The sequence below is a fragment of the Calonectris borealis genome, chromosome 7 (assembly GCF_964195595.1).
Source record: "Calonectris borealis chromosome 7, bCalBor7.hap1.2, whole genome shotgun sequence".
Taxonomy (NCBI): domain Eukaryota; kingdom Metazoa; phylum Chordata; class Aves; order Procellariiformes; family Procellariidae; genus Calonectris; species Calonectris borealis.
In genome coordinates, this window is record NC_134318.1 from 27,209,212 (window position 1) to 27,226,715 (window position 17,504).

The 17,504-nt window shown below is 35.9% G+C and overlaps 1 protein-coding gene across 1 annotated transcript; it reads left to right on the top strand.

The window, feature by feature from the left end:
* Positions 1-14,766: 14,766 nt before the first annotated feature.
* On the top strand, positions 14,767-16,216 carry LOC142084611 (heparan sulfate glucosamine 3-O-sulfotransferase 1-like). Its single transcript, XM_075155457.1, has one exon. It carries the CDS (start codon positions 15,261-15,263, stop codon positions 16,188-16,190), a length of 930 nt encoding a protein of 309 aa, XP_075011558.1. The 5' UTR covers positions 14,767-15,260; the 3' UTR covers positions 16,191-16,216.
* The last annotated feature ends 1,288 nt before the right edge of the window (positions 16,217-17,504 follow it).

Below are 17,504 nucleotides of genomic sequence, written 5' to 3' on the forward strand. Positions count from 1 at the left end.
TATACACATTTATCTGTTTGCAATAAACTTTTATAATCTACATTTATCAGCATCAGCTGAATTGCTCGTGAACCCAAGTAATTTAAATTCTTGAATCTGACTACATTATTTTCTATTACTGCTTGTTCTTTATTTCTCTGTGTGCTATATATGTGTGTATGTATTTGCACAAATATAGAACCTAACTCTGGTCATTAAAATGATTAATAACACGGTTTTGCCTACAGATGCTTAATTTTTTGCTTTTTGTAACTTTCATTGCTTTCTCCACTCCTTTCCTCTTTCACTACCAGCTTTGTGGTGCTTTTAGTAGAAGTTGGTTACATGTTGTAATTTTAAATACTTCACATTCAATTTCTCTTGCATACTTAAGAACACAGCAGATCCATAATGTTTTATGAAATAGGTTGGACTTCATCATTTATTTCTCCTGCTACTTTTAAATTTGACTGAAATTTCATTTCTGAAACATTCTCAGACTGTGAATGACAATTATATCAGTCATTTTTTTAAAATGTCAGGGGAAATAATTTCATTTTATGATTTTTTTTGACGTGCTGCTCTCTAATTTCTTATACAATTTTGGTAAGCTCCATAGTATAGGAATTGAGACTCTTTCACATTCAATAATTGAACCTCTTATTTCTCACACACTGACACTTCAATGTTGTTTGACTGTAACATCTTTATTCTGATCTCAAAAATTTGCTCTGAACTGTTTGTTATCTATAAACTAAGAGTTAGTGACTTTTTCTTTTGACTATAATTCCCTTTAAGGCATCAGTAGGTGCGACAGCTTTCCAATTACATCCGTGTCAGACTTTCCCCCCTGGACAGAAAGGTTCTGGAAGAAATTTAACCTGCTCTTAATATTAATGTTCTTTTTGCTTAAAATGTATTTAAATTGATAGATGCCATAAAGAATAAGTGGGACATGAGTGTGAAAATATTTTAGCTAAGAAATGTCAAACTACAAATCTGAGATGAAAATTCAGCATTAAAAATGTAAAATAATGTGTACAATTTATAGTTTCTAGAAGAAATACTGTCCTCCCTTGAGAGGAAAAGCTATTACCATTGCTTTAAAACAGAGCTGGCATCAATAACTGGTAGCTTACACTGCTTACTTGCATTACCTTTTCTAGCATTCTATAAATAGAAATAACTATTCTGTATTTTATAGTTACAAATTAAAATTAAAATCCAGATTTATTTTCCCCTGTGGGCACATATTTAAGGTAAGAGGACTGAACATTCATAATCAGAAAGCAGAAAAAATCCTTTATTGCCACAAAATTAAACATGATGTTGCTTTAAATAGAAGTATACATTTTTCACAAACTGGACTGGGAGGAAATAGTATTATGACTATGCTTTGCAAACCACTTTATGTATCAATGACCAAACAGTGAGATACTAAAAGCTGAGAGTAAAAGGATGGGTAGGTTGTGATGAATAATTCTGGGATTTCAGCAGAGATCCTCTTTCCCTAACTAAATTTCATGTTAATCTTTCTGAATTATTGCGTGTTTGCAAGGTTTTTTTTTTTAAATTTAAAGTTGTTCTGAAATGGTGCAAGGTTTGAACGGATGTCATCAACTGCAAATAGGTAGTCTGCAAATGTTTGCCAGAGAATCATTACACATACGTGAGTATGTTTCTTCCATCTTGCTGAGTTGGAAAATTGTTGTATCAGTGTCTGAGAACAGGCAACCTTCAGTGGAGTTCTCAGCCATCCTAGAGATACAAAAGCTTCAGATGTTCAACATCTTGAAAGATTACACCTCCGTTTATGTGGGGAATTAAGATTCTCTAGTCTTACATTCAGTACTATCCAACTCCATTTTATTAATGGAGTAAAGTACTATTCACTTTGAGTAATGGCAGCAGAATGTCTTTCTGATTTTATGTGCTTTTAGGCAGTCTCATCTGAAAGTTGGTTTGGTGCTTCACTTTCTGTTTTTTCTATGAATCCCATTGGACTTGCAAATTAACTGGTATTCAGGTGTTGACATTTGTTCTTCAAAAGGTTTAAAGTAACTGCTAAGCTACTGATGAAGGATGCCACAGAAAACCTGCTAAAACCACTTCTGTTAACACTCCGGAAAAACTCAGAATGAGCACTGAAAATGGAAAAAATAATGTACTCAAAAGTAAAATATACGGTGAGATAATTCTTTTTTTTTTTTTTTTAATTGCACCATGCATAGGGGCTGCTGAGTGTGCTTATGGGGCAAAAGAAACAAGGATTAGGATGCACAGGCACTGCAGCCTGGAGAAACTGTAGTGACTGTTGCCGGGGTTTGAGTAGCTGCAGTGCCTGTTGCAGGGGTTGGAGTAACTGCAGTGACTGTTGCCAGGGTTTGAGTGGCTGCAGTGCCTGTGATTGGGGTTGGAGTAACTGTAGTGACTGTTGCTGGAGTCTGAGTAGCCACAGTGCCTGTCGCAGGGGTTGGAGAAGCCACAGTGCCTGCCGCGGGGGTTTGAGTAACCACAGTGGTTGTCGTAGGGGTTGAAGTAGCCACAGTGCCTGTCGTGGGGGTTTGAGTAGCCACCGTGTCTGTTGCCGGGGTTGATCTCTGGACAGTATTCCTGAATAGTTGTTTAACCCTAAACAAGACCTGAACCACATTCAGGAGACATAGCAATATGAACATGCTCATTTGAACATCCCAAGGATATTCAAAATTCTCAGGGAATATTGTGGACGTCTTCATGAAGAGGATAGAAGAAAAAGGAGTTTCTGAAGATATGGAAGGGAAGATGAACAAGTGGGAGAAAGTGTCTCCCCATCCTGTCTCCCCCCCTAAATTCATTCTCCGAGGTGAAGAGGTAAAAAGTGTAATTATTAATAGTTTCCAAAAGATAGCTCCTGAAGAACAGGAGTGACGGCAGTGCTGAATACAGGCTTGTGACCACTAATTTTATCATAACATAAACCAGTGTCACGCAGTATAGCAAAGCGATGACCTTAATCCATTTCCCAGAGATGACCAACCCCACATAAAAACTGATAATCAGCAGTATAGACAGCCGGTAAGGTGCTACATACCAAAACTGCAAGAACAGATCCAACAACTCTGAGAGCAAATAAACCAACATTGTGACCAGTGAGTATTAAACTGATATAATGAATGCTTATAACAAATTTATTTTAACCCATTCAGGTCAGATGTGCCGTTTTCTCAACACTTTGAGCCCCATGTTGGGTGCCAAAAAAGACTGTCGTGGTTTAACCTGGCAGGCAGCCAAATACCATGCAGCCGCTCGCTCACCCCCCGCCCCAGTGGGACAGAGGGAGAATCAGAAGGGTAAGAGTGAGAAAAACTTGTGGGTTGAGATAAAGACAGTTTAATAGAACAGAAAAGGGAAAATAATAATGATAATGATAGAATATACAAAATGAGTGATGCACAATGCAATTGCTCACCACCCACGCTGACTGATAACCAAGCAGCGATCACTACTTCCTGGATCATGCCTACCATTCATATACTGAGCATGACGTCACATGGTATGGAATACTCCGTTGGCCAGCTGGGCTAGCTGTCCTGGCTGTGCTTCCTCCCAACGCTTGGTTTTGGTTTTGGTTTGTTTTTTCCCTTGAGCTGAATGCCCTTGACTAGCAGGGTACCTAGCAGCAACTGAAAACATCAGTGTTATCAACATTCTTCTCATACTAAATCCAAAACATTGTACTAGGAAGAAATTTAACTCTATCCCAGCCGAAACGAGTGATATTTAAAACCATCACATACAAACACATACATAGTTGCTTTATACAACAGTTCTTCAGTGGTAATGGAGAACAGGTAAAAGAGAAATGAGGACTGATCCTCAACTTTTCTTTTTCAAATTTCCTGAGGAAAAATTAAATGGACTAGAACAGTATGGAATGTGTGGGTTGTAAGCTATATAGTAAGGAAAAAAAATTAATTGTAGCTAGACGATGGCAATGGTAGATCACAAAATCGATCAACTCCTACAGAAAGTAAAGGTCTTGCCGGTCTGGAACTGAAATAAAATTTTGTGCTTTGTTTTTTTTGTCTCTTATTTGAGAGGGAAAGAGACTGAGAGGGAGAGGGAGAACGCAAGATAATGGAAGTACCTTTTGCCTTTATGCCACGTTAAAGTATTGATCCTTGGGGAAATGTCCAGTTGTTGTGGCAATACAAGACCAGTCTGCTGTCATACCGTATCTTTTTGAGTAGCTGAAATCAGAGAATTTACAATCAATTAAAGTACATGTGCTGTACAACCTACCCACTGGTAAGAGAATGACTGTGAACATTCTAATGCTTTATTGCTCTAATTAATATGCAGTTAATTATGAAAATATATCAGAGCCCCTCCCTACCTCTGCCTCTTTCTCCTCTGTTATAGGAGTTTCTAGCACCTTGCCAACCACTGGAATACTGATAACACCATTCAGACTTAAGGAAAAAAATATTAAAAGGTCATTAGAAGATATCTAGGAGCAACAGATGTTTTCCAAATTGATACTACAATTTCAAATAAAAAAGTACTTATTATAAATTTTATCATCATAGCCAGCTAACACAATATTTGAATCTAGGAAGGAATCTTACCATGCTCCGTTTCGGTCTCTGACCACATCTATTGTGGCTCCTCCTAGTCAGAGTTTCTAATGTGACAAACCCTTACCATTTGTCACAAGTCTCACAAATTTGAAGTCTTAAAGCCCAGATCCTGAATGTATGTGATGACTCCTAAATATGATTTTACCTTAAAGACCTAGGTAAAAATTGACAGACAAAGCTTAAAGGCTCCAAAGAATTGCTGTAGGCGCTCTCAGCCATCAAAGAGCCTGTAACTGATTTGAAGTGAAGCAGCATTAAATGAATAGTGCGGAAGGCTTATTTGGGTGCAAAGTAGCACTGAGCTGTGGGGGAGAAATTATGCTGTATGGCGGGGAACATGTTCTGCTTGAATTAACCATGCTGTTCGATGCAGTGGTACTGCAGGTATTTTTCCCCTGGCTTTTCAGGTTTAGAGCACAACCACAGAAAGTGTTTTTGTGGGGTGACCTTAAGCTTGTAGATGCAGAGATTGTCTTTGCATGGGGAAGTTGTCATAATAACTGGCTGGAGTAGGGGAAAGAGGAGAAGGAGTTCCTTTTTTTTCCAATGAAGTTTAAGATATTTTGACATGTTTGTATATCTTTAATGCTTTGACTTTAGTTGGACTACTGACATGCCTACAGGTTCAGGCTGTACATCAAAGTTTGAAAGATTGGGACTGCAGAGAAGCTTTTCTAAGTTCTGTCTTTCCTAACTAAGAAGTGCAAGAGACAGTCAGATAGGACCCCTACTAAATCCAGAAATCCTGGAGATAAGCGTAAGAAGTGTTTGGTATCAGCTATCCGCTCTCAGACTTTTCAGAGTGGTGAGTATTCTTTTATTGTATTTTAACATATTACTTCGGCAGTGGGAACAGGTCTGGTAGGGAGCAAAGGATCTGATTTCTCCTTTTTCTGTGATATCCAGAAAATAAACTGTCTTTTACTTACTCTATGTTTTCAGACTGTCATCTTTGACTCTGTTTCAGCCTGAGGAACAGTCCCAAAGAGGCATGAGTTTGGCACGCTGGGCTATTTTCTGTGTTGTACTCTGGTTATTATGCATTTTCAAATATTTCCTCAATTGCTTTCATTCCTGTGTCTGCGCAGCTGCCTGGCTGCAACCCCTGCAGCTGGGTTGAACATACACGTAACTCAGTAATGGATATTGTTGAAGGCATTAATTGAGTTTTTATTCAAGAAGACTATTATATATTTGTTTCTTTTCTAATGTGTTTGCCTGTTCTGTATTATGATACTATATTTACCTTCTTTGTTAGCAAGGATTTGCTCACCAGTGTAAGACAGAGTTTTGCCTTTTTACTACTTTCTGTATTAATCAGTTTTAAGAATTGCTAGGCAGTTGCATTCTGTGGTCTCTGACTTGAAGCTCTGCATGTTTATTTACTTTGAGGAAAGGTAGACTATGAGGCTTTTCTTGTATAATTTTGGATTCTTTGATGCCCAAAATCTCTCAGCATACCTAAACTCAGTGTGGACTGGGTATGTTTCTTAGTTTTGTGAATCCTATTATTTCAGCAAACATTCATACTCACTCGGGCCTTTTTTTTCTGATCCTTATCTTGATCTTGTCTCTTATCAGGGCCTATGCCAGTACCCAAAATTTCAAAATTAGATTTTCAACCTTAAATCAATTGCCTAGATGACTTATGTTTTCAGCTTCTTTATATTCCCTCACATCCTCTGTTTTATAGTCACTTTTAAAAAAAAAATTGCTCCTGAGCTGTTTGTTTTTTTTCTCAGCAGTACTTTTCACAATCCCAAGTTAACTAAAAACTATTAAAAACATCAAGTACTTAAGAAGCAGCTGTAGTCAGAAAAATAAATATGTTTTTTGGTTGCATGCAGTAATGAAGTACTTCTTAAACTTTGTTCAGTCATCTTTTACAAGGCCAGATCATTTCAACTGTGATGGGCCTTTCAGCTGCTTTGTTTCATTCTCAGTGTGAATTCTCAGCGCACTTTATGCCTGTGCTTATCAGTACATTCCTGAGCCAAGAAGTTGGCTCCTTCTCTTAGTGTCTGAATTTGACATTAGAAGGTCTCCAGTCTGCTGATTGTTGGATAGTAGGACTTATTACCAAGGGAAGGATCAGTTTATTTCATGCCTTGTATAATGGGGATATGCAGCAATTATACAGGACCCAATACAGCAATTCTTATCAGTCAGCATCATATAACTACTTCCCAGAGACTAATGCCAGAGCCTTGGAAAAGTTCTCCAAAAAGATATTATAAGCAAAGGGTAAGATACTGAGCTTGGCTCAGCAGACTTGGCTGAAGCGCCTAACTGTGGGAGAGCATTCAAGGTGGGGTCAAAGGAGCCTCTTTTCCTGCAAGACTTCTGCTTCATGGCTTCTCTCCCTGGCCAGCTCCTCACGTCACTCTTGGCTGTTTTAGGTAGCTCCCCATGCAGCTGCCAATGTCTGATGAGCTCTGCCTGGAGTGCTCTCACCCTGCATTGGGGCAGTGCTGAAAATGTAAGGTATAATACCGACAAGTTCTGTCCAGAAAAAAATCTCCTGTGGGACAAAGTCTTCCCTCTTTTGGAGTCCTTGAAGTTGTAATGCTTTAGAATCCCCACCAGCTCAGATTAGCAGGGGTTTATGGTTTTTTTGGTGGAGTTTTTTTGGTGGTGTTTTTTGTTTGGTTTTTTTTTTTTTAAATGCCAGGAAGCTGTGCTCTTTACAAAAGAGCATAACAGGTTCTAGGGTCACCTATTTGACATGGATGTCCTGTAGGAATTTGCTGTTTTGTACAATGGAGAGCTAACCTGTCCTTGTTCCTATTGAATGCTTCTGTTGCCATCTTTGACCCTCTGAGGAATCTTTTCCTTTGAAAGACAGGTCTCATAAATCCTCTGCAGCAAATTCTAATTTTAATTCCTAAACATCAGTGAGTATTAAGGTGTTCTTTGTGAAAATGAGTGTGGGCAAATGAATAATATTCAATTAATTACACCAGATGTAGAGAGGTTGAAGTTTTACCTTACTAAGATTGGTAGAAATAAACACAAAAGCTAGTTATCAGCTACACATTGTTCCATTTTGCACCTTTATAATTACACATTTACTGCTTATTTGGCTGAAGACCTGGCATGGCATCTTTGTTACTTCAATTTATATTAGTCCTGATGCATAATTAACAATTAGAGATGTAAGTTTAATTCAACAAAACAATAATGTGATTCCATTTGAAATATGCCAATGTGATATGTAGAGTGATTAGACATATAAAATTGGCCTTGTCATCTGTAACAATCTGGCCACTGTCTATGCTTTACATCTTAATAGAAACAGATTTTTTTTTTTATGTCTATTTAGAGGTATGTTTAGAATGTACCTGGCTTTATGGACTAAAGATATTAAGGGCCTTTAAGAAATTGTAATTCAGTAACTTTCATGTGGATGGTTTGAGTATGATATTTTTCAAAGACACCATAAAATATAAACATGTATATAAACAGTTATAGCTGTAGAAGATTTATTTAGCTCAGAAATATATTAGTGTATTTATACTGTATATATTACCGTATATAAGGTACTGCTGTGTATTTGCAGTCATATTATCATCAGGCAATTTTCTATCTTGAGTTATCAGAAAAGAGAATTAGAAAATATAATGCTAGCCTTAGGGAAGCACACTTTTTTCAAAACGCCTATCTGCTAATATCACCTGCCAATGATTTAATGTGTTTATAGTTTATGCTAACCTTTCTTAGCTTTCCTTTTTATCCATTATAGTCTGTGTACCTGGTAGAAGGGAAGCCTGCAGCCAATTGCCGTTACTTTGTAGCTCCTATCTTTGCTCACCAAATAGCTTGCTTTTTTATTCCTGTAAGGTAGTAACTGTTGGCTGTTATAAAATTGCAATCTCATTAGAAAAGGTTCATCCGAATAAATTCACTGCTGATATTAGGACTTTAAAATGTTAATGTCTTTGTCTTTCTTTGGGATAACATATGTTTTTATCTTGATGCTTAAAGAGACACCTTTAGACTCTTTCATTTCCAGAAGAGTTGTTATGACAGCAAGATAGCATTTTGGGACAGTCTGTGGGATCATGTTTTTTTAGGTAGTGCCTCATTTAAGAATTCTTAGTACATCTCCCTATTAAAAATATGTCCATAGTTTGAGTAAACTGAAAGTGAACAACATTCTTAAGTGTATACAAGAATGCTAATGTTCTTTATCAGCAATAAGAACTGCTGCCATGTTTGATTCTGGGATCTGTCATCCTTTTTGTACTTTCTTAGTCCTCTACTCCTTCTATAACCAGAGACCAATGGAGCTGAACTTGAAGCTTTATTACAAAACTCCAATGTCCTATTTTACGCACAACCTTTCTTGCTTTCTCCAGTTTGCATCAGACATTTTCCATGATTACAGGTGGGAGGTATTCTTTATGTCCAACCTGTGTATATTCATGGAAACTAACTAACCTCTTCTAACAGATTTTGATAAAGCCCAGTAATGACACCATGGGAATGTTATTTAGTTATTACACTTAATCTGGCAATGGAATATAGAGTAAATGTGTAGCAGAATAGTTTCATGCCCTATGTGAAGATATCATGTGCTGGAATAACTGTCCTTTCACACATAGTCTTTAGTTTCATGGAATAATTAATTTGGGATCCTTGTGAATCAGATGTCACTGAAACTTTTAGGACACAGCTCTAAATATATTCAATTGCACCTATTTCTAATTGATCTCATTCTAACATAAACCTAAAGTAATTGCACTGCTTGTAATAAAATTAAGGTCTACTCACAATTGTTTCTATGTGGAAAACTTTTTCAAAATTTTAAATATTTTTCATGCTCAGAAATGTGCTCTCATTGTCTAGGCATATCTGACCTGTGTGGATAGAAGTAGTTGAATTTTGTTTCCTTTCACTTCATAGTAAAGAGGATACTTTTTTGTTCAACCATTGGACATGTGCCAAGTATTTTTAAGTGTCCATTATTTCACAAATGATTCTATAAAGCAGAATTAAGGTATTACGAAGAGGACTTTTGGTGGTTGTATTACTTCTAACATTTAATGCTTAGAATTCATAGAATTAATCATTGCTTTATTGGATTTGAATAAATTGATATGGGATTGTGTTAAGAAATATGTCCCATATGCACATATTCATTTGCTTGTTTTTCAAAAACATATAAGCCATACTGAGAGCAGATTTGCATTTATTATGCTATGTAACTAGCTCTACTTTTACCGAAGGGAAAAAAACCAGCCTAATTTCAGATATTTGAAAACTTTTAGAATTGTAGTGGTGGTGGTGTTATTTAGAATTATTTATCACATAAAGCCAGTCTGTATATGGATAATTTATACTGGCATGACTCTCATCACAGTATGATTTTCTTTTAAAAAATTCCTGAAGCAGTTCACCTTATATGACCTTTGGTTGTGAATACAGTTATGCTGCTATAGCTTTTTTAGATTGTCAGCATTAGAGATGTTCTTAATTATAGAGATATAATTGACCTGTTACCAATTTGTGTGCCAGTAAGCCTTAAAATGTTTGAATTGTACTCTTCTCGGTGACTGATCTCTTTGTTGGGTTGAGTTGATGTCTAATAGGAATAAATAGGAAAAGCAGTACACTTTTAAAATCCAAATATATTTTAAAAAATCAAGACAAAAATTGGTGCTTTGTTGTACTTGTTCTGACCACCTCCCCTTGTTGTAGTTTTCAGTAGCGAACAGGAGTATTTCTGCACAAATACCTTGAAAAAACAAAATCCTGACTTCGTACTTTGTTTCAATTTGGGGGGTGGGGGGGGAGCACGTGGGAAGAAACTGCCGTATTCCACAACATACTCAAATCTTATGCTGAAGCATTGAGGAATCTCTTTGCTTTTCAGTTCAGCATGTGACCCAAGTATAAGTTACCATCAGAGATGTGAGTGGCTGCCATGAAATGGCACAAAGTTGGAATTGGAAGGGGAATTGGAAGCCCTGGGGTTTTTATTCTTGGTTGGACTATAAATCTGTTATATGACCTTGAGCAGATCACATTAACCCTGACTTTCCAAAGCATTGCACTCCTGAACTGGATCTATAGGTTGGTCAGTTGCAATTTCCTGTAGGGTGAGAATGGTGCCTTAATAGGGGGCAGACAGTTCATTAACACAAAGTGCTGTGAAATTTTCCAATGAAAAGCATTACAGGCAGTGGAAAGGATTATTAGGAATTAATAATATTATAAATTAATAATAATAATATAGTTAGGTTTACCCCATGATGTTGTACTTTACCCCAAAGCAAGATAAATCATAAGCTGCTTAGAAGTTTTTTTTTTACAGTAAAGTCCAGCAGTTAAGAGTCTGTAGAACATTTCTGCAATATTAATATATTGCAGAAAAATCATATAAATGATTTTTCAGCCAGCATATTAGCTTCTTCAGTCTAGGCTAAGGTTTTAAAAAAGTAAAACAAACAAAAGCCCAAAGTATTATTTACTTAATTAGTCCTCTCTGCAGCATGAATTTCTTTCTGAACTTCATTTCTGCTTAATAAGTATCATATCTTTTGATGTTCCTTATGTTACTATGCAACACCAACACTACCAAATAATAGGGAAAAAAAAATGTAATAAGGCACTACAGTTCTGATCATGTATTATGGGGTTAATTTCTTAGGAATACTCTGAGATTCAAAGAGTGTGCAGTGCAGCAATGTAAAATATATTGTTTTCATTATAAGAAGCAGTTCATATCTTCTAAAAATGTGCATTTAATTGCATAAAGGCAGAAAAGCAACACAAAAATTATTCAAATAACATTCCAATTATATTTGATAAATCATCTTTAAAACCTTTACATTTATGTAGCAATTATAACCTAACCACAGGATCTAAAATCTTAGAGCTTCATCAAAATCAATCAAATATCTTAGGCTGAAGCTGGAATGTTGTTCTGATGGAATTGCTCCCAAAGGCAATTTTGATCTATTTACGCACCAGTTTTACAGCACATTCTGAATTTGATTATTTCTGGTAGTATTTCCTCGGTAGGGTTTTGTTCTACCAATGACTCTAAGAAATTTCCTATATAAAAAAACTAATTAATTGCAAACTGGTTAAACTAACATAGTTATTTTCAAAAATGCTACTCATACTTTGGTCCATAGAAAATGCAGAATCTCTTCCGTTACGTGCTTTCTAAGTGTGTTTTATAGAGAACTGCTGATTTCAGATGGTAAATTAAAGACTCTCACTCACATCACATGTGAACCTGAGAATATTTTGGAAGACCAATCTTTCCTTAGTTCTAAGTATGAATTTCTCATTCAGCTTCCTAGAATGACAGTATTTGCACCTGATTCTTAGGTGCATGAAACCAGATAACTGTCAGTTAATTAGGGATAAAACAATATTAGTGTGTTGGGTTTTTTTAAAAAGTGAATTTGAGCATTTTTTCATCTATCACCAGATCTAGGAAGAATACACCTCTGTCTATACTCCTGCAGAGTCCCCATTCTCAAATACTTTTGTATCTTTTTTATACTGGCTTTAGTTTATTTGAGAGAAATTCCTTCTTTCTTCTCTCCCCTTCTATTTTTTGTCTAAGCTATTAACCTAGTTAGTCTCAAGAATACTTCTTCTCAAAAACTCTAAAAATAATTTTCTTTCTGGTTAAATAAAGTTGCCTAAAAAAATCTGTCAAGAATCAGTTCATAAAACTGTTTCAAGATGGGATAGTTTTGGAATTTAAATTAGAATTTGCAAGACATTCCTTGCTTGGCAGACATTCAGGCTGGTCTTGCCTTAGTTTCAAAGTGCTTGTAATCTAATGTATACAGGTATATACTCACTACAATGTATAATGCCCTGTGTGTATCAGCACAAAAAAGGTAAATTGGAAAAAAATTGTAAGGTGTTTACAAAACCAATTCCTCAATCGTCCTGAAAGAATGTTAATTTAAAAATGAAGATGACTAGAATGTAAATTACAACTGGGATTTTGGAACAGATTAAAAGAAAGATTAACTGCTCCCTGCTCCCTTGCCCCCCTCCCCCCCCCCCCCCCAAATCCAGCCTACTGGCATCACAGGTCTGGAAAAGAGCCATATTGCCATATATTCCTACTTCAGAGAAGAGAGCAAGTGTTTTCAAAACCATCTTATGCGCAGCTCTATTCTTAGTCAGAATGGACTGTTTAGGAACCTTGTGAATCACCAAAAAATTGACTTCAAATTATTAAAGCAGAGTCACTGCCTACAAACATGCTTAACGTTTGAAGGCCAGTATTTCAGGAGTCATCTGGGGTTTGATGCCTCAAATTGCATGGTCAGTGTTGTACATCCTACGGAGCTTTTCAAAACCCACATTAGCTGCCATTATAGCAGAATGCATTTTGATTCCTCAGCAGCACTAAATACCATGTTTACCACTTCCCAAACTTGCCATCCAAAAGAGTAGTCATTCTGAAAAACGTAACTACAAATGGTTTTGGTGTAAACATATCTGTTCTTCCATCCTGTAATTGCCATAGAAATGCTTGCATTCCCTGCTCTTTATAGAGAACTTCCATGTGAAGTTCTTAGTAAAAAACTTCCTTTCAGGTTTGTAAAGGAGAACAGTATCTTCTGTAGTCTCTGATTACAAAGCCAATTTGTACTTGGACTTTTCCTGTATTTAATAAGTATATGCTCACACACTTTACCTGCTTGAAGCTGTGCTCTTTTTGAAGAAGCAGTTGCCCTTTAGGTCTTGCTTGGACATAATAGGGAATGCTTGCCACAGATTTACTCACTAAAGGTCATAGTTTATTTTTAAAATGGCAATTTTAGGGTTAATATTTGCTATCCATCTGTGAGTTTAGAGCTCATTCAGGCTAACAAGAGTCATTCCCTAGATATCCAAGAAGCTGGAGTAGGTTTTAATAAGATTTAGAAAATAGATTTAATGAATCTGCTACATTGCCTAGACGGTTATTATCAAAAATGTTCTTATGTTAAATGTTTAAGTCTGTAAAGTAAGCCTTGAAGTAAACAAATTTTAAATAGAAATACTGAGTGCTCCTCAGAGCCATGACAAATGGGAATTGGCTGTGTTTTCTAAGGTCGTTTCTAAGAGGCGAAGTACTGTGACCAATATATTCAGAAAAAGAAAGAGACTAACTGACAGTGGAACTGAAGAAGGAGCTAAAGTTGTAGTATTTCTGACAATACTTTAAAATATGAGCCATAATTCAAATAGATTCCAAAAACAGTTATTTTTTTGTAAAATGGCTGCTGCTTCACTGTATGAAACAGCTTGTTTCCACACTCTACAATGAAAACAAAACAAGTTAAGGATATAGATCTATCCTACAAATCTTAAAATGTTGTAATTGCTCAGAAATGGGATGAAGTCCAAGAATCCTCTCAATGAGGATTTGTCCTGTAAGATTTTTCAGACATAGAAACAGGCAATCCAAGCACAGTGGTTCCAGTGCAGGTGTTGCATTGATCTGAATTTTTTTATCACTGCTATTGTGATGGCAGACCTGTTAGCAATCTGTTTCAAATAATATATACGAGAGTTACCCAAAAGATTTCAAATGTAAGCAACACAGCTGCAGTGACATTTTCTTTCACTCACATGTGCACGTGCACATACCTGCAAGCCTAAAGCTTTTTTTCAAATTTTTAGGAGATTTAACATTCACCACTTCCTTAACATGATTGTATGCTATGTGGATTAAGAAAAAGAAGGTATCCAGCTCCAACCAGACTTTCTTCCCTGCAGAAGTTTTTAGGTGGCCAGAAAGCATCTAGGTATCTCTAATATGGAGCTTTGGAGGAACTGCAGAATATTATCTGAAGATTTGATTTTGCCAAGATTTTCCCAACACTTAAGTGACTATACTTCACAACACCTGGATAGTTGCAAAGAATCCACTTATTTTTTCTGTACTGATCCAGCTCAGACACTCTTCACTCTTGCTTTGCCACGCTATTAGTTTTCTGCTCTAAAGGGCTCAGATTCCAAAATTTTGCCTATATCTGTGCTTTGTTTTCTGTGTCTAAGTAAAGAGAACTTTTTTCCTATAATCCATAGCTCATTGGAAACCAAATGGATGCATCACCGGCCAGTGCTATTATTTAGATTAGGATATACTATTCAAGCAGGCAATTTGGAGTAAGGCATTGACATTCAAAAATGCTTTGGAATTATTATTCATATCATATTGGGTATGGTATATATGGCAAGAGAAGTATATGGTATATATGGAAGAAAACTAGAGAAATCAAAGCAAGCAAATAATGGTCAGCAATTTAAAATCAGGTAAACAATTCTAATGTTCTGCGTAGAGGAAATAAAAGCCATGGAGGGGTTAGTATCCATCATTGGTCACCTATGGTTAAGGAAAAAAAACACATGAGGTTTCTTTTGTTGTTCTGAAATAAAGTCAGGGAAAACAAATAACTTCGGTATAAATTTTCTGTTGTGATCGCAGATTAGATCTGTGAATTGAATTGTGAGTTGAATTTCCAGCTGGTGATGGGTTTAGAAACACTGATTTTTCTTATTTTATTTTGTAGATGCTTCAGAAACTTGCTGTGTGTTTACCACGCGTTCTGCCAAACAACTCAAGAGGGGACTTACCTATTCTTTCATTAGTTGAGCGTAACATTATCTTGAACTAATTATTCTCTCCACATGGCCTTCCTACTAGTGTCAGCTTATCTTCTGCTGACTCATGCTCAGGGTGCTCCTGTTGAGAATGGGGCACTGTTGGAAACACTGAAGTCACAAGTGGGATTATTCAGCAATAAAAGTGAACACTATTCGGCACAGGTGAGACCTCCTGGCACAAGCCGACAAATACCTCAGACAATCATCATAGGAGTTCGTAAAGGAGGGACAAGGGCTTTGCTGGAAATGTTGGATATTCATCCTAATATTGTGGTAGCAGCTACAGAAGTCCACTACTTTGACTGGGATGAAAATTATGTGAAAGGAATAGACTGGTATAGAAGTCTGATGCCATTTTCTTATGGAAATCAAATTACAATTGAGAAAACACCAGGCTATTTTACATCACCGCAGGCTCCAGAAAGAATTCATGACATGAATAGCTCCATTAAACTGCTGCTCATTCTAAGAGATCCCACTGAGAGAGTTATATCTGACTATACCCAAGTATATTACAACAGAGTAGAAAGCCACAAGCCTGTTCAGCTTTTTGAAGATATTGTTATTAAGAATGGAGCACTTAATACCAAATACAAAGCTATTCAAAGGAGTCTATATGATGTTCATATGGAAAAGTGGCTTAAGCATTTCAGTTTGGATCAGATTCACATAGTGGATGGCAATACTTTAATCAAGGACCCTCTTCCTGAATTACAAAAAGTTGAAAGATTTCTAAATCTTCCTTCCCGAATTTTGTCCTCTAATTTTTATTTTAACCAAACCAAGGGATTCTACTGCATTAGAAGTGATGGAAGGGAGAGATGTTTACATGAATCCAAAGGACGCCCCCATCCTCTTGTTAACAACACTGTTTTAGAGCAACTGTATTCTTACTTCAGAGAGCACAATGCAAAATTTTACAGAATGGTTAATCATTCCTTTGACTGGCATTAATGCATTTGGAATCAATGTTTCTTAAAAAGGGCCTGAAACAAACTCTTTCAAACATATCTTTCTAAACTGTAGAGATTCGTATTATGAGAACTTAACATACTGGTTATATGCTTCATTGGAATAACAAATCTGTTAACTCAATGAAATGGTACCCTTTATGTTGGGAAAAATAAGTTTCACATATTTGTATGAATATTGTGAGTCATATTCTGATCTTCTTTCTCTCATCATGCAAATACATTAACTTAGCGGACTTATTTCAGATATGTATCTGTTACAAGATTTGTGCTGGTTTGGAAAAATGACTGCTTCTAACAGTGTAGAAGATGTAAATATTTGCAATGGTATTATTCTAACTGTTCTGTATTTTTTTGTTGTTAGTATTTTTTATAGTGGCGTTGATTTCTAGAATTTTTCATACAGTAAGTTAAATTGTATGTTAAAACAGGGGCATACATAGTGGCTCCAATAAATAATTCATCCTCTGTTAATATGCTGAAGTTCTTAATCAATTAATAGTAAAAGGAATCTATTTCATTTATGATTTTGTATAGGTGAACTAGAAGCTCCCTGCCTGTATATCATTTGTATTAAACCACACTTTCAACTTGGGTTTGTTTAAAAAAAAAAAAAAAAAAAAAATCTCCAAACAAAGTAAAGATATGAACTGTTTGAAGAAGCTTTAAGTAAGAGTTCTGAATGTAAAGAAATTAAAATATCCCAGGCAATCTCAATTTACACTTATTCTATACACTTAAAAAAAAAATTAATGCAAACAAATTATTAATATCAGCAACTGTACAAATATTTGCTTATATAAATTATGTCACTTTGCTCTTGAATGGAAAAGCTCTTCATTAGTAGTACCATATTAATAATGTTTGTATTCTGTGACTAGTTATTCTATTGCTCTCCTGGCTTTAGTTTACACATCTCCATTGGCACAATGATTCTTCTTAAAAAAAAAAAAAAAAGTTATTTGCTTGCCCTCCATTTTGTCATTTCTAATGCAGACCATGGGATGTTCCCAAAGTTAAAATAATATCTTGCTATACTGTATATCTCAGACACAGTATGACATACTCAAATTATATATAAAAACCACACACATCTATGCCCCTGCATTAGGAATTTTTTAATTTTTAATTTTTTTTTTGTTTGTTTGACAGTATTGTGCTGGTCTGTTCTCCTTTTTCATGTAAACATTTTATTATATATCAATACCAAAGAAGAAAATCAACTTGAAATGTTAAATATGGTGCCAGATAGAACTACAGACGCAGATGTGCTTGTTTGACATTGTACCTTGCAATC